At 41.3% G+C, this 26069-nt stretch overlaps 1 protein-coding gene across 1 annotated transcript in view; it reads right to left on the bottom strand.

Annotated features, from left to right (window-relative positions):
- LOC311038960 (phospholipid phosphatase-related protein type 5-like) overlaps positions 1 to 26069 on the bottom strand; it is a gene marked incomplete at its 3' end in the record, with an annotated part of 127915 nt that overhangs the window by 64424 nt on the left and 37422 nt on the right. Inside the window, exon 2 of the mRNA XM_084048591.1 lies at positions 5520 to 5652. Coding sequence (XP_083904717.1) covers positions 5520 to 5652 — 133 coding nt within the window. The remainder of the gene's footprint in view (positions 1 to 5519; positions 5653 to 26069) is intronic.

The following is a 26069-nucleotide window of genomic DNA, read 5'->3' as shown; positions in this document are numbered from 1 at the left end:
TAGAGCGGTTGGCACCACTAAAAATATTTATATCAATTAATTTAAGCCTAGAATCAAGCCATCCAGGATCCTGGTGAATCATGACCATAAAACCTTTTTTTCTGTGATTTTTTTTTTTTTATATTTAATGATATGATATACTATATTTAATAAATACCCTTTGTTTTGCCGTTTTCAAAAAAGTTTTATCACAGAATCAAACGTTTTATGGTCATGATTCACCAGGATCCTGGATAGCTTGATTCTAGGCTTAAATTAATTGATATAAATATTTTTGGAAAAGTCAATGGGAAAAATGCATTGAGTATTTTGCAGTGGCACCAGGAAGTGGGCAGGAACTGCTATGCCCTATTGAGTGACTGAATGAAATGTACTAAAAGATACACGTGGATGTAGATGGAGAATTCCTTCTTTGGTGCGATGGACAGAATCCACTTAAAACTAATACGTATGACTGTGTTAAAGCTATGAGTGGTTGGACATGGCAAATTCTTTCTTTGGAGTGATGGACAGAATCCACTTAAAACTAAAAGATATGACTAACTCCAAACAAGTGTTTGGAGATGGAGAATTCTTTTTTTGGAAAATAACTCAAACGTAGCTGGATGTAGATGAAGAACACTCCCTTTGATGAGAGAGAGAGAGAGAGAGAGGCATTTCAGGCAAATGTGTTTCTTTGTACTGTGAAAAGCTCTTTGTACTTGTATAACTTTTGATACATTTTAACACCAGATACTTTTGATACATTTTAACAACAGATACTTTTCATACGTAAGTACTTGTAATGTGAGCTACTCACTTTAAGTGATTTTCTTATACAATCATAGTAAAATTTGTAGCATATTGGCATGGGCACTGTGGCACATTAGGAGTCCAGTAGTATACATTTATTTTATCTCAACCCGACTCGGCTACTGTAATGCACTTTATGTTGGCATTAGCCAAGCCTGCTTGTCACGACTACAGTTAGTTCAAAACGCGGCCGCTTGCCTCTTAACAGGGGCACGGAAATATGATCACATCTCCCCGATTCTTGCCTCCCTACACTGGCTCCCTGTTCGTTACAGGATTCAGTTTAAGACTTTAATGTTTGTCTTTAAGACTTTAAATGGGCTGGCACCATTGTACATATCGGAGCTTCTACCTCCCAATAACGCTACAAGGGTCTTAAAGTCTACTGACCACCAGTCACTCCTTAAGGTCCCAGCAACAAAGTTGAAAACCCGGGGAGATAGATCATTTTCCTTCATAGCGCCCACACTGTGGAACGAGCTTCCACCTCATGTTAGAGCATCTCAAACCCTGCCTGTGTTTAAATCACGTTTGAAAACGCACTTGTTCTCCTTGGCGTCTAGATCCAGATTGAGAAGCTGCTGTTTTCCTCCAGGCATTGTGTCAAATGTTGTCCTGTTTTATTTTCTGTTGTTTTTTTTGCTCTTGTTTATTTTAGTATTTTGTTACTGAGTGTACAGCACTTTGGTTCAACACTGTTGTTTTAAATGTGCTCTATAAATAAAGTGGATTGGATTGGATTTCTGGTAACATTATTGGCAGCTCATTTTGTATGTCTGTGGCAAAAAAAATATTTTAACAAAAATGACCCCTGTCACATACTGTACTTCTTAGTTTATAGGTGCAATCGAATCAAGGATATTTGAGTGGGTTCTGATCAAATCAAAAACTGGCATCCACGTCTGTGTCCCTTAAAGCAGTGATTCTAAAACACCTTTGTGTCAAGGACCCCCAAATGGAAAGGTAAGCCCTAGACCCCCATTAAAAAAAAGGGAAAACAGGGTAACACTTTACTTAAAGGTTGGGTCTATATTGGATTATATTCACATCTAAAATGCATTTTAATGCACTTATAAGGCATTATAACAGTTGTTATAAATGTTTCTAATCATGAATGACAACTTATAACAACGTTTATAACATATTATCAGCGCTGGTCATAATGTATTATAAGTTCAGTCGAGCAGCACATCATAACTACCATAACTTAGTTATAAAGTCTCTTTGTTATAAGTTTCTATGCATAATTATAAACATTTAGAACAAGTGTTATACTGCCTTAGAAGTGCATTATAATGCATTATAAATGTGGTTATAACGCAGACCCAGACCCAACCTTAATAATGTGCCAAGGACCAACATAATAAGATAAGATCTGCTTAGTTTAGATCTAGATGTATGGACAGACTGTACGATAATAACAGACTGTACACAATTAAAAAGATTGAAAGGGGGGTAAAAAATGAGTTGATAAAACAGTAGAAGAGGGACAGAAAATGTATTCTAAAAGCTGAGCAAAATGTAATTAAGACACAACTTTAAGTAAAAACAGAGAATATTGGAGGTGGAAAAGCTACCAAGAGAGAATGAGGAACATCTTAAATTATGTCTACACACAGCAACACTACCGCTGTGGCCTGTCAGCCTAGGAGGCTGATGAAAGAGCAAAGTCAGGGGGGGGGTCGTACTTAAGAGGGACTATGTCATCAGGACTCAGCCACAACTCGCTGGGGATCATAAAGAAGTCTCTATTGTTTGACATAATAAAATCTGGAGATATAAAAGACTTATTGGCCAGAGATGTGACATTTAAAAGAGCCGTTAGAACAAAGGAGGTGATAAGTAGACTGCAAACTAAGTTGCAAGGCTGACAAAACGTAAGTTTTCTAAACTAAAGTTTCTTTCTTCTATGCTTCCTCCTATAACTTAGTAAACATCTGTCTGTCTGTCTGTCTGTCTGTCTGTCTGTCTGTCTGAACACGTTTTTCTCCTCACTGGGTTCAGCAATTGATCTGAACTTGCACACGGGCAATGATGATAACCATGTGCAGACACCCAGGAACGATATTTTTCACTTTTCCCAAATTCAAGCTGTTAATTAGCGTTTTTTGGACGCTCTACGGACAGAGTTTTCGCCGTTACTGCGCGTGCGTGGCCACGTGCGCATGCATGTATGGGCATGCGCGGCCACGGGATCCCCAGAGTATGTTAGCTAACAGCACTAGCGTGTTGTTTTCTCACTGATACATACAATGTGCATTACATTGACCCATTCACACCCCGACGGCGGAGGAAACCATGCAAGGCTCCTACCTGCTGATCAGGAGCAGTTTGGAAGGTGGATGTGTGTGTGGGTGTGTGTGTGTGTGTGTGTGTGTGTGTGTGTGTGTGTGTGTGTGTGTGTGTGTGTGTGTGTGTGTGTGTGTGTGTGTGTGTGTGTGTGTGTGTGTGTGTGTGTGTGCACATGCGCGTGCGTGCCTGTGGGACTGCCGACTATGTGCCGTGCGTCAACGTGGTAATATTAATCAAATAAAACCCATGTCAGACCACCCTTGTGTGCACATTAAACACAATTACCAAGTCAGCCTATAGTATCAATTTAAGAATACATCAAGGATTAAAAGAATTTATGTCTCAGCAGGATTTGTAAAACACTTGTGCATTCATCTTCAGTAGAATCCACTGCTGTAATGCTGTCTTTACATGGTCTCCTTAAACATTAAAACAAAAATCGATCAAGGCAACTGCAGTTGATTCAGAACGCTGCTGCTCGAGTCCTTACTAATATACCCATCACTCCGGTTCTTTAGATCTTCACTCTGGCTCCCTCTCTGTCGAAGAATTGATTTCAAAACACTGCTGTTGGTTTAGAAAAACTAGAGCTCAATCGTTCCCGATCCTGTGCTACTTTATGAACCGTCTAGAACTTTGCTCAGGGCCCTGTGGGAAGGATCCCACTGAGAGTAAAGAAAACCTAGTGAAACAACAACAGGGTAAAATGGTTAGAGTGGATAAAAGTTTGAGTGCCAAGAAAAAATAGCATTTCACAAGTATGTGATATAAGCAGGGCTGCAAATATCGATATCTAGGCCTGTCTCAATTATTGTATTATCGCCTAATCGCAAATTATTTGAAATGATCGTTTCGATGTTGAAAAAAGTTCATATGTTCTCAAGCATTTTATTCAAAAAAAAAATAGTGGAAATAGCAGATCTACAAGTTCACAATGCGTCGCGATACGACGTGCTGTGAGCTTGTAGATCGACTATTCGTGTTTCTTTAAAAGTATAAAGTTATTAAATATATCAGTACTTTATTTGCATATTAAAGTTATTTGCCATATGTGCCCTGATAAACTTCAAAGCCTAAATGCCAAAGAACATGTCATTTGTATTCATATGTTCCAGTGCTCAACGACAAAAATACAATTGAATCGTTAATTATTACACAAGACATGTTGTGTGACAATTGATCGTCATGTAAAATGTCATATTATCGTGACAGCCCTATGGATATCTGTCTATCAGGATGTGTCCTGAGCCCCCCTTCTCTACTCCCTGTACACCTGCTACGACTGCATGGTGACACACTATACGCTCCAACTTAGTGGTGAATTTTGCCGATGACACTTCCTTAAAAACCAAGAGACGTACAAGAAACACTGTGCCAACAAAGCTTGCAGGATCATCAAAGATCGTAGTCACTAGGCATGTAATGATTTTTTGTAAACCGATTACAATCGATTCAAACTGGTGACAATTTAAATCGATTTAATACAAAAAAAAACGCAAAGCAAAAAGCACAGGGCGTGTTAAAAAAAGAGAAGAAAATACAGGATATTTGTAAGAGAATTGATAAAAAAAGAGTTTTCAGTCATTTACTACTGTATTGAAAAGAGGATAAGAGAAAACACAGTATTGTGAATTTTCTATCATTTGTCTGGAAAATAATTTTGTGTTTAAAAAAAAAAATCGTAAAAAATGGTATTGTGAACATAGTATCATGTTTGAATCGTATCGTGAGTTGAGTGAACCGTTACATGCTAGTATTCACCCCAACCACAAACTGTTTCAGTGGCTCCGCAGCCATATAAGGACACTGGGCAGTTAGTGCTAAAGAGCTTCTTTCCCCCCCAGACAGGCACACGCATGAACGAGCTGGCCAAAGTAGAGAAACATAATCTTGGCAAACGCTAATAGCGTCCCCTGTGAATTACTATGAATCGCCTGCTTGCATGTGGTATAATGAGATGTATGGAAAACCAATCGTACAATACACAAACCCAGAGGCGATTTAAGAAAAGAGGCACTTAGAGCAGTGGTTCTCCCAGGTGGGGTCCGGGGACCCCCAGGGGTCCTTGAGGGGGTTCCAGGGGGTCTCCAGCTAAATGTGTTCATACATTTTAACCCCTTTATCGATATTTTATAAGTTGGCTATTAAAAAATAGCAGATCTATAAGCTCGCAGTGCAGCATTTCGCGCTGCGAGCTTGTACATCTGCTATTTTTGAAAATTCTGAAGAATTTTGAAGGAATTTAAGAATTTTGAAGCGGGTTGCTTCGTGCCGCACTGCGATCTTGTACATCTGCTAATTTTGAAGAATTTTGCTGTTTTGAACACAAATCTTCTCTCCTGGGGGGGTGGGGGGGGGGGACAAAACGGTCCTTCCTTGGCATGAGAACCACTGACTTGGAGAACACATGGGACTTGAAAACTCGCGAACCTTACCGAGGAACCTGAAGGTCCTGCGCACCAGGGGGTTGAGGTAGCAGCAGTCGCCTGTGGCCACCGTCTGCTCCGAGCGGTCGAACTCTTTGGACGTGTACTGGATCAGGAACAGCACCGTCTCCGTCACCGTGATCTGCACAGCAAACACACAGCAGGGGGAGAGGAAAACGAGTTATATCACATACTGCAGTGGTTCTCAACCTGTGTGTCGGGGACCCCAAGGGGGGTCCCAACACGATTTTTTAAGGACTTTTAAGACCTTTTCAATACTTCAAAAGAAAGACAAAAAAGAAAGACAAAAATACCATTACTGCATCAAAAGTAATCAACAAACTATACTATAAAAACTTGCCATGAGCTTGTATATATCTGCTATTTTCAATAGCCAAAGTATAAATGATGGTTAAAGTGGTTAAAATGATTGTGAAGCCATCTTTTTCCACCGGGTGGCTGCTCAGTAGGAGACTCAATTGAGACTCCTACTAATTATTGGCTTAGGAATGCAACAAAAACAAAAAAATCTCCATGAATTTAAGGCTTCATGGGGTGTGTAATTGATAGAAAATAACACATTTCAAGAGTTTGTTCATAACAGCAGGGAGAGCTTAACCCATTAAAATGGAAAGCATCTGTCATTTTAGATTTTAGCGTTATGCTATTCAAAAATAGCAGATCTAGAAGCTCAGAGTGCGTCACTTCGTGCCGTGCTGCGAGCTTGTACATCTGCTATTTTTGAACATTTTTAGAAAGATCTTGAAAGTGTTTGAACATTTTTTAATAATTACATATACATATCAATTCGGGGGTCCTTGGCATGGAAACGTTTGAGAACCACTGGTTTAGAAGGCATTTGTAGAATCGGCCTCAGGTCTTAATGGGTTAAAAGTACCTCAAACTAATTAAATTCAGAAGTACAGAACTTGAGCAAACATACTCGGTTTAAATGACTCCCCACCACTGCCTCGGAGGAGTGAATTAAGAGCAGCATTGACTACAGCCAGCAGTGACAACATAAAGCGAGCAGACACAAAACAGACCCTGACTGAATAAGATCACATTGAATTACTTAAAGAAAAGAATCAATGGCAGCAGTGACAGATGACTTCTTCAGTCCATTTGTCCTGCATGATGGCAGAGTGCACCTGCGACCAGACAGAAACGACTTAACCCATTAAGATCTGAGGCCGATTCTACGAATGCCTTCCACTAAATCAGTAGTTCTTTTTTTTTTTTTTTTTTTTTAAACTTTCTTTTTATTTTCTTTTTCTTAGGGCAGGTTAGGTCATGTTGGGCATCACATATACATTAAATTAAATGAGTACATTTCTGGCAAAGTTAACATTCTCATGTTAAGGGCTATTCAGTCCAGATGAAATGAGAGGGATCCTTATTTGAAGCAACTTCAGTCCTTTCGTTGAGAGATATACATAGAAATAAAAAACAAGCAGTAAAGTGTACAAAAATAAAAAGTATATAACATAGAGGTATTAAATCAAGCAAGGTATCCCCACGCATAGTACAGATTCACATACTTGTACATACATACAGATATACATTCAAAAAACCCCACTTCTTTACAGGTCTTTCACAGAACTATTTTCATATGTAATATCCATTTTAACCAGTATTTACAAAAAGTATCCATATGGAGTCTTACAGAATATGTGAGTTTCTCCATTTCGTATATGTTCTGTACAATGGCTATCCACTCCCCCTTTGTTGGTGGGTTTTTGTCGAGCCACCTCCTGGTTATAGCCTTCTTACTGGCCACCAATAATATTTTGAGAAGGTACTTGTCTGCGGTGCTAAATTCGGGTGGTATGTTACTCAGGTAAATTTTGGTAAAAGTACATTCAAGCTCAGAACCCATTATTGCGTTAATATCTGATACAATCTCAAGCCAGTAGTTTTGGGTTACTGGACAGTCCCAGAATATATGGAAGTGGTCAGCCATTGTATTATTGCAGTCTCTCCAACAATTCCCCGATTCTGGTGTACCATTTTGTAAGTATTTTCTCCTTGGGGTAATAAAGAACCTAATCATGGTCTTCCATGAGAACTCCCTCCAAAGGCCGGAACTAGTGGTGGTGGTTATCATATCACATATATTCAGCCATTCCTCCTCTGTTAAGGTTATGCCTGCTTCTTTTTCCCATTTAAGTTTAACATAGGAAGTGGAGTGGTTCCTAGCTGTCTGTATACCTGAATATATTCTTGATACCAGTTTTTTGGTGGTGTTGCCTTTGTAGGCATCAATGAAAATATTGATGAGGTCTGTTTTGTTTCCCACAGCCATTATGTTTTTGTCAAAATGATGCCTTAACTGCAAATATCTGTAGAAGTCCTGTTTTTCTAGGTTGTGGTTATCAATGAGATATTGGAAGCTTTCCAAGCCTGTACTGGATGAGATCAGACAGTATGCTGTAATACCATACCGATTCCAACGTTTAAACCTAGAATCCAGCCGTGCTGGTGTAAAGTCTTTATCATACGCCACCCATTTTAATAAACGTGCCTCTCTTTCTATTTTTTGGACTTTGCATTCTTTGAACCAGATATTTAGGGGAACCTTTGTCCAATTGCTTATTTCTTTTGTGTGCTGCTTCATGAGAGTTTTATCACCCAGTATGGCCTGGAGAGGGATATTCAGTTGGTCCAATTCTATGTCTTTCCATCTTGCTTCATATTCATTATTGCACCAACAGACTAGGTATCTTAGTTGTGCCGCTTTATAATAATCTTCCAGGCAAGGAAGTGACATGCCTCCCTTATCCTTCGGTAGTTGTAAAGTTTTGAAACGTACCCTAGGTTTCCGACCTCTCCAAATGAACCTGGAGATCATCCAATTCCAGTTATCAAATTGTTTCTTTGGGATTTCCACAGGTAGAGATTGAAATAGGAATAACAATCGTGGCAAAATGTTCATTTTTATGGTCTCTATTCGGTCATACATACCAAATATCACCGGTACCCATCTGTCCAAATCCTTTTGTATTTCTTTTGTGATTGAGTCATAGTTTTCTTTATAAATGTTGACTAGATCTTTTGGTATATTAATGCCCAAATATTTAACAACATCTGAGTTCCATTTGAAGTTATATTTTTTACGTATATTCTCGTGGGGTGAGTAATTAAAGGAAAGGGTTTGAGTTTTGTTTACATTTAGTTTGTATCCAGAGTATGAACCATATTCTTCAAGACAGGTCATGAGTTTTGGTAGACTGGTATCAGGATCGGAAAGTGTGACCAACACGTCGTCCGCGTAAAGGCATATCTTGTGTTCTTTACCGTTAAGTGAGACCCCCGATATGGAGTCATCTTCTCTTATTGTCTGAGCTAGTGCTTCTATAAATAGCGCAAAGAGGGCGGGGCTTAAGTTACAACCTTGACGGCATCCCCGTTCCAGGTTGATTACTCCTGATAGACTGCCGTTTATTTTAACTCTGGCAGTTGGTTGGTAGTATAAAGTTTTTAGGCAATTTATAATTTTTTCGTCAAAACCAAGGCGTTGAAGTATCATGTATAAGAATTCCCAGCGACAAGAATCAAAAGCTTTTTCCGCATCTAAGCTAATAGCTAAGAACTTTTCATTACTTTTGCTCATGCCTTCTATCAAAAACAAGGCACGTCTGACATTGTCCTGTGTTTGCCTATTTTTTATAAAACCGGTTTGGTCCGTGTCAATTAGGTCTGGGAGTATGTTTTCAAGCCGTTTTGCCATTATTGAGGCGAACAGTCTGTAGTCTATGTTCAGTACAGAAATAGGTCTATAAGAACTGCATTCTGTCCTGTCTTTGCCCACCTTTGGAATCACAGATATTATAGCTTGTCTCCAAGACACAGGTGTCTCCCCGCCCTGAAGGACGTAGTTAAAACATTTTTCAAGCATAGGTGTCAGTGAGTCTCTAAATGATTTATACCATTCGGCCGGAAAACCGTCTCCCCCTGGCATTTTATTGGTCTTCAGTCTGGATATAGCATCATTGATTTCTGTTGTTGTTATGTCCTGAGTTAACCCCTTATTTTGTTCTATACCTATTGATGGTAAGTCCAGGGATTCCAAAAAATGTTGTACAAGGGTAGGTGGTGCTGCTTCAGGCTGTGTATATAATTTCTTATAATATTTTTCGAATGAATGCTGTATTTCCTCTGTAGTGTAACTCAACCCGTTGGTATCTGGGTCTTTGATTTTAAAAATGGATCTTTCAGTCTGTTCTTTCTGTAGTTTCCATGCCAGCATTTTTTTTGCTTTAGGCCCATTTTCATAGTACCTTTGTTTTACGTATTTAAGTTTGATTTCTACTTGTTTATCTAGTATCTTATTTAGTTTTTGTTTTGTTGCATTTATTTGTTCTAATATATGGGGGTCGTTTGAGTCCACATGTTCTTGTTCCAAATTTTCCAGTTTGTTTGTTAAGTCAGACACCTGTTTCTGTTGTAATTTTTTGTGTCTAGAAGACCACATTATTAATTTTCCTCTCATCACACATTTTGATGAATCCAATAGAACACTAGGTGTTATTTCTTCATTGTCGTTAAATTCTAAGTAATCCTTTATTTCTTTTTTAACATATTCCTGACATTGGGGGTTATTTAGGAGACTTGTGTTAAGTCTCCATACTGTGTTTTTAGGTTGAACATCCAGGTTAAGCCTTAAGTAAACACCTGCGTGATCAGACACATCTTTGACCCCTATGTTACAATCTATAATCCTCTTTCTGTATTAAACATAAAAAAATAGTCAAGTCTACTGTGGACCCCATGTGGATAAGAAAAATAAGTAAATTGTTTTGCTGTTGGGTTGAGATCCCTCCACACATCAAACATGCCTGTCTCTTTAAGTAGCTTTTTTACGTACAGTGATTCCGGGTTAACTTTTTTTCGAGGGTTTGAAGAGTCTTTAACCTGTAATTGAATATTCCAGTCCCCTGCTGTAATAAGTAAGCCTGTAACTTCAGTAGCAATCAACCCAAAAATGTTCTTGATTAATAGTTTGTCTGGTCCCGGTGGTCTGTAAACGTTAAGTAATGTTACTTCTTTAGAGTCCAGTATCCCCTTGACTAAAATATAGCGTCCATCTTTGTCAGCTATTTGTGTGGTGGGTTGAAAAGTCACTTTGTTTGAAATAAGTATTGCAACCCCTCTTGCATTTCCCTTGGTGTAGGATGAATAGAATGTATTTTTAAATCCCATTTTTTTCAATTTTTCGTGTTCATTTTTTAACATATGTGTTTCTTGCCAAAAAATGATTTGCTGGTTCTCTCTTTTCATCTTAGTTATTATTTTGCTTCTTTTAACTGGATTCTGTAGCCCATGTACATTGAGTGTAATTATTTTATATTCTTGTTGCGCCATCTAATGTAGTACAATATTTTTTCAATGCAAACCCAAGTAGACCTTAACCTTTCAACATAACTATTTACAGTATCATGAAATATAGAAATAAAAAGTAAAAATAAAAATAAACTTACAAAAGAAATAACTTCCAAAATCGAGGTTTCTTCAATAAGCAATACCTCAGATGTAAAGGAGAACCCCTGTGCTACAGAGGGCCTTTGATGTGCCAACTGATTGCTGTAATCCAGTAATTCAGTGCACATGACACTAGGTGGAGCTCTTGGCTTCCCAGACAAAAGGTCTGTGTCTTTTTTAAATGTTTGGTTTAGGGTAAATATCTCAGAACAATACTGTTATTTAATCAGGTTTTTAAAATAATAATAATAATATTCTTAATAGACAAAACAAAAACGTTTCCAAGGCCCTAATTGTCCTTTTCTCACTGTTATATATCCATTCTTACATTAATTATTCGTTAAGACAGTTATGGGATGGTCTTACCACGTTGGTGGTTTTCATTGACAAAAAAGGAAGAAAAAGAAAAAGGAGAGAAAGAAAAAAAGAGACAAAGAAATAGCGTCGTTCTGCTCTGCATAATACTAATAACAATAGTCTTAAAAAAAAGGGGAGGAAAAAGGAGAAAAAAAAAAGACGAAAAAAATAATAGTCTTAATACAACAAGACAAAAGCATTTCCAAGTTCCTACTGACCTTTCCTCAATGGTGTATATCCATTTTTACATTAACTATTCGTTAGACAGTGTGGATTGATCTTACCATGTCGGAGGTTTTCATTCACAAAAAAGGGAGAAAGAAAAAAGAGACAAAACAAAAAAAAAAAAAAAGACGTTTTACTCCTCCTCTTCGCCGTCTTCGTCCGTTGCGGTGCCGTCCGATGGTGTCGCCGATGCGGTGCCGTGACTGCCGTCCAGTGGTGCCGCCGTTGCGGTACCGTCCGGTGGTGTTGCCGTCGCGGTGTCGTCCGGTGGTGTTGCCGTCGCGGTGCCGTTCGATGGTGTCGCCGTTGCGATGTCGTCCGGTGGTGTCGCCGTCGCGATGTGGCGGAACTCCTGAAGCCTCCGTGCCACTCTCTCCCGTTGTGCTGCTCTCCCACGGCGGCTCGATCTGCCCACCTTTATCCACGTTTTCTCCTGTAGCCTCGCCAAGCTGTCTGCGGTGGTAGATGAGGTTGAGGGTTGTTGTTCCTCGCCGTCGCCGGCCGCCATTAGCCCCTTCTTCTTCAAATCCTCTCTCGCCTCCTCCGCGCTGTTGTAGGTGATGCTGGGGAGTCCCGCACCATCATAAAAGACTCGTAGTTTCGCCGGTGGTGGGGTGTGGAAGGTGATACCTTTGTTTTTCAGAACCAGACGGAGCGGGGCATATGCCATTCTTTTCTTCTGTATCTCCGGTGGATAGTCATTGTCGAAGTACACTCTTTTCCCATTTAGAAGAACAGTTTTCATTTTCCATGCGGTACTACGCACCAGTTCTTTAATCCTCCCGTCCATAAAGCACATTACTATCGAGCGGGGGTTAGAAGTAGGTGGTGGTTTAGCGGCGAGTGATCTGTGACAACGTATTATGCCAAGATCCATGTCGAGGGCCAACTCTGTTTTAATGAAATCGTTAATAAACTCCATCATGTTGGTCCCTTCTGCTTCTTCTGGTACATTATATAAGCGTAAATTAACTCTACGGGCGTGCATCTCGACTTCTGTTAATTTTGTTTGCATTCTTTCTTGTTCTTCTACGAGCATGCATATTACTTCCTTGGCTTCAGTGCCCCACTCCTCTGTTTCTGATACCCTTATTTGGAGTTCCTCCACGTTGCTTGCCGTTTCTTTTATGTCGGAGACTAGTGTGTTAAGCTTGCTGTTGACCTCCTCTCTGAAATCTGTTAGATCTTTGCTTATTTGTTTGGTAAAAGAGTCTTTGAAGTCGTTTAGCTCGCGTTTAACATCGGTCCGGATGGCTTTAATGTCAGCATGTATTGCACTCATACTAGCTTGTAGGCCCGACATGGCGTCCTGGTTCTTTTCCGCGTTGGCGTCGTGATTGTCGTCTCTTGTCCGTCTTTCACTTCTTTCCTGTCTTTGGGATGATTTACCCCTATTATTACTGTTCTTTCTTCGGTCATCCCCGTTCATTTTGTGTTTTTAACTCAGGGTATATTGAAAATTAGGGGAATAAAATAGACCTTGTCTGGGAGCTCTCGACTTACACAGCCGCTCCTGCTGGTGCCATACCGGAAGTCTCTAAATCAGTAGTTCTAACACTTTTTTGTGCCAAGGACGCCCAAATTGATTGTATTTGGCCACGGATCCCCATCTGAAAATGTTTTGTGCCAGAAGAGAAAGAAGTTATTCATCATTTTTCAAACACTTTCAAGATTTTTCAAAAATGTTCAAAAATAGCGGATGTACAAGCTCGCAGTGTGGCACTAAGTGACGCTCTGTGAGCTTGTAGATCTGCTATTTTTGAATAGCGAACGCTAAAATCGAAAAAAGGCACAGATGCTTTCCCGGTTTTAATGGGTTTAAACTCATTAGAAGGGGTTGTCTCTATAGGACAATGTTCTTCCATGGTTCTCTAACATTGTGATGTCAAGTTAATGGCAAAAAAAAAAAATTGACTGCGGACGCCCCATCTGAAAATATTTATATTGAGCCAGAGACCCCCCCATTCTGAAAATAATGATAATGAGCCAAAGATAGCTGATCTACAAGCTCACACTGCGTCGCTTGAAGATCGGCCATTTTCATTATTTGTGACTAAAATGGTAAATGGTAAATAGTGCATTCATATAGCGCTTTTATCCAAAGCGCTTTACATAGATTGTGCATTACATTCACCCATTCACACACACATGGTGGAGGAAACCATGCAAGGCACCAGCCTAATCCTCGGGAGCAATTAGGGGTTCAGAGTCTTGCTCAAGGACACTTCGACATTAACTCTGGGGGAGCCCGGGATCGAACTGGGAACCTTACGGTTCCCATCCGGCCGCTCTACCAGCCACTCTACCCCTGAACCACTGCCGCCCCATATAGCAGTGGTTCTCAAACTATTTCATGTAAAGGACCCCCAAATTGACACGTATTAGCCCGCAGACCCCCATTTGAAAAGATATGCCAGGGACCCCCATAAGAGAAGATTTTTTACGGCTCAATAGCAGTGATTCTCAACCATTTTAATTTCAAGGACCCCCAGTTTGATATGCATTAGGCTACGGACCCCCATTTAATGGCATTTCTATCTCTGGGACCCCAATTCATATTGTAAAACCAATGTTAATTTAACTCTGAGAGTGTAAAAATGGAACCAAATGGACCCTAACGGGTCCATTTGGTTCCATTTGTACACTCTCAGAGTTACAGACCCATAAGGGTCCATTTGGTGCCTAATCTATCATTTAGCCATGGACCCCCTGGAACCCCCTCAAGTACCCCTGGGGGTCCCCGGACCCCACTTTGAGAACCAATGCCATATAGACTATAGTCTTGATTGGGATTGGATTTTTGGCATTGGGTTGTCGCTACTACGAGGTGTGTGTGTGTGTGTGTGTGTGTGTGTGTGTGTGTGTGTGTGTGTGTGTGTGTGTGTGTGTGTGTGTGTGTGTGTGTGTGTGTGTGTGTGTGTGTGTGTGTGTGTGTGTGTGTGTGTGTGTGTGTGTGTGTGTGTATGGGTGTGTGGGGCGGACACACACACACAACTCATGACAATGGAATGAGACAGAGAACCCAGATGGAGACAACATAATTTCACACCTCCGTTCACACAATGTACCATGGGACAGTGTAGTAGCCTCCCCGAATAGAAAGTGTCAATGACTATTTCTCTGCTGTGTTTTCAAATTCAATTCCATAAGGTTTAGTTCCGAAACTATGGAGTCGATCTGAATAAGAATTGTCTAATTTTGTAGCTATGACTCTCTACTTTCATATGAAATGATGAAAACAAAAAATATAATTAACGGACGGTTTTGGACATACAAGGGTACCGGCTGACAGCGAAGATAATAAGGTTTGCAGGACAAATGGGTCGCTCTCAGACAACTGTATGGACAGTAATTGTCATGTCCTTGGTTAAATTCCAGCTCCATACATGTACTGAATGCATGCATGTATGGATATATATATAGGTACAAAGAGAAGTCAAACACGCTTCAGCCAGTTGAAGGTGGGCTCGTCGGTGGAGGGACAACTTTAATCAGAGAGAATAATACCTCGGCACTGCAGGAGAGACTACCCAAATAAAACACTGGAGCACCTATTTATTATTTAGCAGGGGTGACTGGCGTTTCGACTTGCATCTTCCTCAGAGTCAAACGGGTTGACTCTGAGGAAGACGCACGTCGAAACATCAGTCAGCCCTGCTAAATAATACATACGTGCAGACCAGTCGAGCAGACGCGTCTCTGAAACAGTGTTCAAAGGAGTTGAATATGTTATTTAAAACTGCAGTTTTTATTAGAAGCCTCATAGTAGGCCTAGTTGTAAGTTGTCTTGGTTTATGTTTAGTTAGTTTGTGCCTGGAAGAGTGCATGAATAAATCCACTAGATGCAAAAAAAACAAAAAAACTCTTCATTTTAATATATATATTTTTTGGTAATGTTTAGAAAGATGCAAGATGAAAGATGACAGTACTTTTCAAGGATGGGGCGCATCAGAAATAGTTGCTGTCGAGTGGAAACCACATTATGTCCAGGATTTTACTGTTTCCTGTTACTTTTCAGGATCCAAATAAAGAAATAGCAAAAACAGCCGAATTACAAAGCTCAAGGTGCGTCACATTGCGATGCGTTTTGAGCTTGTAGATCGGCTGCTTTTGCAACTCTTGTGTGACACTGTAGTATGACGAAGTAGGGCACTCATTTACAAAAACAAAACAAAAAAATAAAAAGTTAACATATGGAGATAAGAGGTTTCTGCATGACAGCAACAAAGTACAGAACCTATGGAGCAGTCTGAGGCAGATTGCTTGGCTGTCTTTACTCCCCCCCACCGGCCATGATGGTTGAGACAGGCAGAGGATCCAGCCAGAGGCCAACCCCTGGTGGCTGAAAATAACAAACAACCAAACCAAAGAGTGTGGGCGTTCACTCTCCTGACACCATCCCTGGGGCTATATTTCACATAGGCAGGCTTGATGGAGAAAAATAAAATAAAATACCTGATCCACAAGCTCACGCAATGTGACGCGTTGTGTGTTTGTAGATCTGTTATAATAATACTGCTTATGCTTTTTATTGTAAAGAAGCATTTATAGGGCTTAAGTGGTTAAATGTTTTACGAATCAAATGTCCTGTTTCTTCCCATCAACTACTTGAACCTCAGCTTCCATATTCTGAGAGCACATTAGCCAAAAATTGGCGATCTACAAGCTCACAACGCATATAGCTTATATATCGCCTATTTTTTGGCGAAGGGAGGTTGTGTAAGGGAAAATATCATGCCAAGTACAGAGCCAACTCACCTCCGTTTAACTAAGTCTAGAGGGTTTAAGTGTAGCCAGCCTCATTTACATGACAGCTTTCAAAACACCAGCACTAAGCCAAAGCAGGCACACAGCCTTGACTAAATGCCAAAAAATGAAAAGGCCAAGCATGAACGATCATAAGTTATGCGAGAAGCAAGAACGGCACAAATGGGAGGGCTGTATACTCTGAATAAGGTGTGCATAAGGGAAACAAATGATTTGAATACTATCCTGTTTTGTTTCAGAAATTATATAAACTATTATTTCAGACTATGAGTAACTCTAGAAGCGCAAGAAGTATTTCTTCAAGCCGGAGGTTATTTATTCTCGGCACATACAGGTCTAAGGATCTTTACTGGCAGTCATAGCGTGAGTGGGTAGAGAGGTCTGTGCTCAGTGTCGAAGTTTCCCTGAGCAAGACACTTAACCCCTAACAAGCCTCCCCCCCGAGGGCTCATCTTGACCTCTGAGCAGCCATCAGCTGGGTGAAGCTGAAACTGAATCCCCCCCCTGCGGAATTAATAAAGGTCAACCTTATTTTGGCAGCCTAGTAGTTAAACACTTAACATGCTACATGCGTGTGGGTGCATAGCAGTTAATAGAGTGCAATAAGTAATTAATTACACATGAAAAATCAATCAATCACCAAGTTGGAGGCTGCACGCGAGTGCATGACAACCCGGTAAATTAAAACCATTTTGAACATGAACAATTAATAAACCAAACCATAGTAATAAGAAAACATATATAATATAGCATACCAAATCATAGCAAAAGAAAATCAAACAAAAAAAAGCAAACACATTAGAGAACGCACATGAAATCAATATCCCCATTAAGACTGAGATACTTGAACTAGCAACTACAGAAGCAAATAGACTATAGGCAAAATACCCAACAACCCACACACTGAGGCCTGCTCTAACACTTACACATTGTACTGAAGCCGTGTCTTTCACCGAACATCGCATTAAAACAAAGAAAAGAAAATGATCAATTAAACAATTTTACAATTTTCAACCTGGTGTCCCTACTATTTGGCGTGGTGTAATTACAGCCAAACATTTTCAAGTTTAGCAGATCTGATGCAGAAAGATGTGCTCCGTAGAGGGAAAATGTCCACCTTGTTGCTTGTTATCCCCGCCAACAGGCCGTATTGGCCGAAGACGAGGGATTATGTTTTCACTCCTGTGAGTCCGTCTGTCTCTCTGTGAACGGCTAATCTCAGGCACTGCTGGACCGATTGGCTTGAAACTTTGGACGCACACTCCCAGTAGGCAAAGTAAGGACCTCTGTTTTTTTTTTCCAAATTGGCGCTATCACAGGCCAATTCACGTTTTGGCCCTTTACCTTAACTCTTGAACCGTAGGCTATAGGTCGTACAATGAAAATATTTTTTTCTCCCTGGATTCCTTGGATCATGACACAACTCCCCATGTAGGCCTTGCTTTTAAAAAATAGCATATCTTGAAACATTTTTGAAAAATCTTGTGTGTGATAGGATTTTTTTTACATTAACCACTTGAACCCTAGCATCCCTATTCTAAGGAGAACTTTAGCCAAAAATAGCCAATCTACAAGCTCACAACACGTTGTGTGCTTATAGATCGGCTATATTCGGCAAAGAGGTTTGGTGAGTGGAAAAAAAGCAGACGAAGTACAGAGTGAAAGGTCAAGTTTACTAAGCATAGACGGTTTAAGTGGTTAAATGTCAGAAAATACACATGAACATGAAACTATTTGGAGATGAAAAAGTTTAATCTGTCTGCAACACAATGTTATACAATATGTAGTGGGGGTGCCTGCTTCATCTCTCTCTAAGCTATAGGGGTCCTTGGACTGAAAAACTTTGAAGAGCCCTGCCTTTATGTGTTTGATGGCTAGACACTGTTATAGGAGATAGAGAGAGAGCACACTACAGTATGATTAATTTTAGAAACAGCATTGTCTGTGACTGTCATCTGTGACACAATGTTCAAACACCCCCACAAGGTGTTACGTGCCGTCTCTCCACCTTTGACTGAGGTGCGAAGCCATAATCAGAATCCAATCTGCAGTTGCCAATTAACACATAAAGTACAAATGCACACACGCACGCACGCACGCACGCACGCACGCACGCACACACACACACACACACACACACACACACACACACACACACACACACACACACACACACACACACACACACACACACACACACACACACACACACACACACACACACACACACACACACACACACACACACACACACACACACACACACTTCTTCGACAGTGATGACACTTGTGACTCAAGTAGTAGGCATGTCAGTCTAAGTGCACTTAACATAATTATCTTGTGATTCAAATCTGCCAAAGACAGGGTTTAGTTTAGGTCATTCATTAGCAATAGGCTTGGTTAGAGATGACAGTTTCCATAGTACAGTATCTTGCATAGAGAGAGAGAGAGAGAGCGAGAGAGAGAGAGAGCGACAGACAGACAGAGAGAGAGACAGAGAGAGAGAGAGAGAGAGAGCGACAGACAGACAGACAGAGAGAGAGACAGAGAGAGAGAGAGAGAGAGAGATTTGATATATATATTTCATTTGTATGTACTGTCAGTATAGTCGAGTTGCCTGTGCCTCCCAGTCAGTGCCTGTCTGGATTGTTGTTGTCTAGCCCAGTGGTTCTCAAACTTTTTAATTTCAAGGACCCCCAGTTTAATAAGCATTAGGCCACGCCGCCACGGACACCCATTTCATACCATTTGCTATCTCCATGGGAACCGAATCTATACTATGAAATCCTAACTCTGAACGTGTACAGATGGAACCAAATCCATTTTGTAACTCTGAGAATTTGTACATTCTCAGAGTTACAGTCATGTAACTCCTCAAGGACCCCTGGGGGTCCCCGGACCCCAGTTTGAGAACCACTGGTCTAGCTGGCCTCCTTCTCGGTGTCAACAATTAGATGGAGATTGTTTACAGTGTTGAAGTCACCACAACCCTGGTTGCCAAGGAGACAAAGCGAGATGGGACCCAGAGCTGGTATGGCGATGACGCCATCGGAGGAGGAACCACCGTTTATCACAAAAAACGTGTATAAATCTCTGCACTCTCAGAAATCTGGAAGCTATCTCGAAGAATTTCCGACACTTGTAAGATATCTTCTCTGAATAAACCCTTTAATATTTTTGTAATAAGAAGTTTCATCTCTCTATTGGTTTAATTTATATTTGACACGACAGACAGTGAGCTGTTTTTAATGGAGAATTTAAAGCTATCAGAGAGAGAGAGAGAGAGAGAGAGAGAGAGAGAAAGAGACAGACAGCGGTGTCTGGGTGTATGTGGGTGATAGTATAAGAGAGGATGACATAGATAACGCTGTCTGTCTGTCTGTCTGTCTGTCTATACATGCACACGAACGCACACACACACACACACACACACACACACACACACACACACACACACACACACACACACACACACACACACACACACACACACACACACACACAGAGCGCCACACAGTGGCTGCTCACTGCTCCTAATGATTATAGGATGGGTAAAATGCAGAGGACAAATTTCACGTATGTGCAAATATATAGTGACACATAATGAGTTACATCTCTCACACACACACACACACACACACACACACACACACACACACACACACACACACACACACACACACACACACACACACACACACACACACACACACACACACACACACACACAGTTTCCCAGTGCACTACTTTGTTTCCCAGAGTATACAGTAGTGCATGTGTGAGGAGACAGCTCATTGATTGGGGGTTCAGACAGAAACACATCATTGTACACACTGCTCACTGGCCAGTCAGCTGGAGACAATCCAGCTGTCAGGAGGACTCCTGCAACACGACGATTCCTCTTGTGCTACAGTCAAGATAAGCATGTCAGAGCTTCTGGCTGGCTGAAAAGCCACTGCTGGAGATAGCTAGGACCTACACTGTGAATTCCGGAGAGCGCTAATTTAACTCTCAGAGTGTACAGAAGGACCCTTATGGGTCCGTTCGGTCCATCCGTACACTCTCAAGAGATGCGAAAGGGTAAGGCTCCATTTGGTTCCATTCATACTCTCTCGTAAAGAATCTAATCGGAAACAACTTTCTTGTCACAGCGCTGGTTCACAGGTGGGTGAAATTAGTTTTGTAAGATCCATCATTTTGTTGTTTTCCAGAAAGGGAGGAGAAGAAGAAAAATGAGGGGGAGGTAGCAGAGACAGGGAGAACATCTAATTAAATAAGCTTGTCAAAGAGAACATACAAAAAAAAAGAAAAACGTTTCCAAAGGTTGAGATTAATTAGATTAGATGTACAGTTGTTGTTTCCTCAACAAACAGGCTGTTGGATTGGCCCTGCATGTGCTCAATTGCTTGTATTGAAAAAGGAGAGGATATTTGCTGATAATATTGTGCCATAATTAACTATCTACAACTTTACATACTGTTAACAACAGTTTTTTTGTTTTGGTTAATGCGGTGAGAGGACTGCTCACTGGATGATTGAGTGGTGATACAAACATAACTGACACAGTGAATTAACAATTAGACTTTGTGGATTACAGAGACATTTTGAATGTCAGCAATCTCAGGGACAGATAGAGAGAGGTAGAGTCTTAGTGGTTCGGGACCCCACATGATTTTTTTGGGGGGGGGGTCCCCAGATGACAGTGAAGTGACAATATAAGGACTTTTAAGACTTGTTTAATACCTCTGGTGAAACATTGGCCAAATTGTAAACATTTTGAAAATAGCTGATCTACAAGCTCTATTCTGTACTCTTCTGTATTTATCTGTGGAAACGAGTCGATCTAAATTGAATGCCTCAACTCCTACATTCCAAATGCTTGTCAGGGTGGGGGGTCCCCAGTTAAAATATGATAATTTTGGGGGGTCACGGCCTGAAAAGGTTGAGAAGCACTGAGGTAGACAATGGATGGGTATGAGAGGGAGAGAGAAAGAGGGGGAAAGGGGAGGGGAGGGAGATAGCAGAGTCAATGTACAACTGGCAATCACATACTGCACTACTGTTTCATGGCTCTAAGTCAGTGATTTCCAACCATAGAGTTATAATATATCTAGAGGGCGGACGGCCCCGCCCCCACCTATTAATTTCAATGAAACTTGCTCACAAGCGCACAAAGCACCCGGAAGTATCTCTACTTCCTGGATTTGCTCCAACGTTGGAGCCAACAGAGCAGACGCAGTAACGTTTCAGACGATAGAAGTATGCACAGTAGGGTTTCAAACGGTAGACGCGCGCGCAGCAGTGTTTTAAATGTGGGCGTCTTGCAATCCCAGATTTGACCACCAGGCGACGGCAGTTTCACTGTTCTACCGCGGTTCTGGGGGCTTGTTCCCAACCTGTGGAACTTGAAGTAGTCCCATTGATATAAGCAGCAACACAATTGATTTATTGATCATTAAAATAACACACTCTGAAAAGACACGTGGCCCACCCATCTGACAGGTGGGCCCCCAAACGCTCGTGAGTAAATATCCTGTTTTAAAATGTTATTGTATCTCGCCCCTGTCCACCTATGTGTTTGTCTGCTTGTTTATGTGTGTGTGTGTGTGTGTGTGTGTGTGTGTGTGTGTGTGTGTGTGTGTGTGTGTGAACAGCTAATCCCCAGCACAGCTCGGTGTGAAACTTTGCACGCACACTCCCAGTAGGCCAAGGAAGAACCTCTAAGTCTAACCCAATATTTTTTCATCAGCCTCTTGGTAGTGATATTAAAAGGCTGCCAACACTCTTTTATCTTTTTATCTCCCGTCGAGACCTCAAGCTGTGGGGGGGATGTGGTCAAGTACACTGACCTTTCAATTTCAGACCACATCAATGATTTCTGATAACATGTACGCAAATGAGCTTGCCTCTGATCCACACCACGCAATTAGCATTCTGGTCCACACATCAGCTTCAGGAACGCTGGAATGTTACTGCAACCGTGCTGCACTTTGAAGATAACTTTGGTAGAAGTTTGGGTTGTGTAGTTACCTTGCCATGACTTTACTCCAAATATTGCAGAGATATCTATCAATAGTTGCTCAGTTGATTCACAAAATAACCTCCTCATTGACTTTAATGACTTACATCGCACGGTGAAACGGCTCTCAAAGTCACTCTTTCAGCACATAAAGGAAAGCAAGCAAAGCAGATTCTGTGAACACAGCAACACAGCATTTTAATTGTTTTAATTAAAGTAAGCCTATTTCAAATTGATTCTACTATTTGAATTAGGAAGAAGATACAGACTAGATCTGTGGATCAGGATCCTCAAATAGTCAAATCTATTTATAAAAAATCCCAAAAAGTGTATCAACATCTCACCGATATTTGGAGTTGCGTCATGGTTGCGTCATGGCATAACCACACAACTCATACCTCTACCAAAGTCTTATTAGCTTTATCTACTTTTTTTCCAACCCAATTGTTCACCGCTGTCCCCCGGGGCTCTTCACCCAAAATAACCGCTCTACAAGCTCAAAACGCGTTGCTCGTTGTGAAGTTGAAGATCAGCTATTTTACATTGCCTACGTCCCAGAAAAGGGACGCTATAGGGTTCATGTGGTTAAAAGATTGAATGAATGAATGAACAAATGAACAAATGAACGAATGAACAAATGAATGAATGACTGACTGAATGCATGAATGCATGAATGCATGAATGCATGAATGAAGTGATTAAAAGCCAGAGTGGACAGAGAGACATAGTAGACATAGTGAGAGTTGGCGCAAAGGAGTGAGACTGCATGCAGCCAAGAACCAGAGAGACTCAACAGCAATGCTAACTTCCGCAGGACAATAATTCAGCGCAGGATTATCATACCCATTTGTAACAGTCCAACAGACCTATTTAAAGCAGCCAGGCATGGATCTGTGGGCTATCAGCGTGAAGTGGGGAGAACAGCAATTCACTATGGCTCTGGGCCATGATCGATGGCCTTTTAGCGGCAGGCGTGATGCTCCAACAGGCATAGGAACTGGTAAGCGGAGCATTTCCAAAGTGGCTGTCCTGGGGTTTGATGGACCAAAAATGTATTCTCACAAAATGCTGTTTGATATTGACAGTTATACTGCCAAGTCTTCTTCTCATATGACATTGCAACTTGGCTGTGTATGACAGCATTTAGGTGAGACTGAGGCTGGGGGAATTTGACGTAATTTATTAGAATTTTGGGGCACTTGACATGAAAAAGTTTGAGAACGACTGGTTTAGCTGATGCCGTCATCCATGGCGGCTCTCAATGAGCGAACAGGTAAGGGGGTTGAGTGCCTTGCTCAAGGCTGCTTTACCGAGGCACGTGGCTCGCAGCAGGGAATGAAATCTACAGTATAACCTTTCCATTAAGGCATAATAACATTCAGCCATATTTTGGACATACCCACAGGCCATTTTCCCATTAATGACTTTATTATTTATTTTTTTGCATTTTCTCGGAAGTCTATTAAAATGTTATCAAACTTTTTTTAATTAAAAAAAGAAAACTTTAGTGTAGCCACTGTTATTTTCCCCCACACATTTCTGCGTTGTCACTGCTGTTGTGCCCAACTGGGTCACCAGCCTGTGAGGAGCCCCCACCGGGAGGACGTAGCCCCTCCGTCCTACTCGTGTAGTTCATCCTATCAATCAGACCTCAGGTGTTCAAACGACACTTAGACTCCATTTCTGATGACCGCAACCTGCCATCGCAAGGATGATTAGCTTTTAGACAGAAACACTGTGACGTCCTTTTATTGTCCCAACCTTGGAGAAGACGCCATCTCGGGGAAAAGACAACAGAAAAAACAAACACTGCCCAAATATTGTCTCAATGTCTCAATGTCAGTGCACTCAGTCCCCGGCCACGCACCAGTAGCCAACCCCCCCCTTTCCCCCGTCACACTTACTGTATGAAGAGTGATGGCACTGGTTTGACGTTGCCAGTTATGAAGGTAAATGACAGCAGAGAGAGAGAGATAGAGATCGAGAGAGACAGAGAGAGAGACAGAGACAGAGAAAGACAGAGAGAGAAGTAGACAGAGAGAGAGGTAGACAGAGAGAGAGGTAGCTGGAGGGAGACAGAGATAGAGAGAGACAGACAGAGACAGACAGAGACAGAGAGAGACAGAGAGAGAGGGAAACATAATTAGTACTGCCGTGTTGCAGAGAACCTGTCAGCTTGTATTAATGCTGATGGGAGAGTGGGGGCCGAGTGGCCCGAGGCCACCGCGCCGCCCTGTCCACCGCTAAGGCTTTTGGGAAATCAGACAGCCCTTGGTCCCGGGCCGGGGTTCAATGTTATCACAGGACGGACGGAAGGAGGGACGGACGTGAGCCAACCAACCTCTGGTCTGGGAGAGAACTCCAGCATGTACGGATGCGGCTCCACGGTGGTTTTAATTTTATCACATATCCTAAACCATCCACTCTCCATATTCGGACCCAGAAATATGGCATCGGTTTAGCTCTAATGTTTAGGATTATCACCATGCCAGCTTATGATGGACATTTTTGTCAAAAGAAAACTCGCCAGGGGCCCCTGGGTGCCACAGGCGCACCGTTGCTCCGATCTGCACCAAACTTGGCACAAACGCAGTTCAGATAGCCATAACTCGGTGACCATTGTCACTGATCTGCGCAATATAGGGCTGGATTTGAAGGCTGTGTGGCGGCCTGGAAATCTAGTACTGTATATTATCTTAACATTCTTATACTATACCATTACTACTGTATCTGACATTGTTGTTATACTATATTATATTATTATACTATCTTATACTATTAAATGTATTATTATTGCTACTACTGTACTTAATTTGCTTGTATAATCTCTCGCCCGATACGGTGGAGGCAGATGACCGCCCATCCTAGAGCCTGGGTCTGCCTGACGTTTCTTTTAGTTAAGGGGGAGTTTTTTGTTGCCACTGTCGCAAAAAAATGCTTGGTAAAACTTGTGATTTGACACTTTAATACATTTGTATTCAATTGAACCACCTTTAAATCTAAATACATCGGCTATTGGAAATTACTTTCCAGCTAAAAAAAGGCACAGTGGTTCTCAACCTTTTCAGTCCATGACCCCTCAATATTAATCATATTTGAACTGGGGACCCCCCACCCTGATAAGTACTTGGAATTGTATGAGTTGAGGCATTACATTTTGTTTGACTCAGTTCCATAGATAAATATTGTGAAAATAGCAAAAACAATGAAATAGCAGATCTGCAAGCTCTGTGTTGTGAGCTTGAAGGACACTGGACGATAAGCCCCTTGAGATGCAGCTTCTCGTTTTCGAGGGGGTCCTTTAATTGGTGTGCAATTGTTGTTTACACAGCCTAAAAGCCAAATTTACTTGAACATTAAGTATGTTTAATGCGAAAACCACAATTAAAGTGTTAATCGCGATGTTTTGTACAGTGTACTACAGGACAATTAATCGTCAAGTAAAATGCCATGATTGTGACCGACAGCCCTAGACATCAGGTTGATGAGACAGTGCTGCTGTGACACTGTGTGAGAGAGAGAGAGAGAGAGAGAGAGAGAGAGAGAGAGAGAGAGAGAGAGAGAGAGAGAGAGAGAGAGAGAGAGAGAGAGTTATTCCCTCTGTCCATGTGATGTCGTTCCCGTCAGGCAGAAACCTCGTATCTCCATAATTCAATTTGTGATGTTTTTTTTTCTTCTTCATAAATGAATGCCCTACTGCTTAATCACAC

Source organism: Gymnoscopelus microlampas (assembly GCF_963454915.1).
Source record: "Gymnoscopelus microlampas genome assembly, chromosome: 22".
Lineage (NCBI taxonomy): Eukaryota > Metazoa > Chordata > Actinopteri > Myctophiformes > Myctophidae > Gymnoscopelus > Gymnoscopelus microlampas.
The sequence above is the reverse complement of the archived record's forward strand: the minus strand, read 5'-3'. Positions and strand labels throughout refer to the sequence as shown.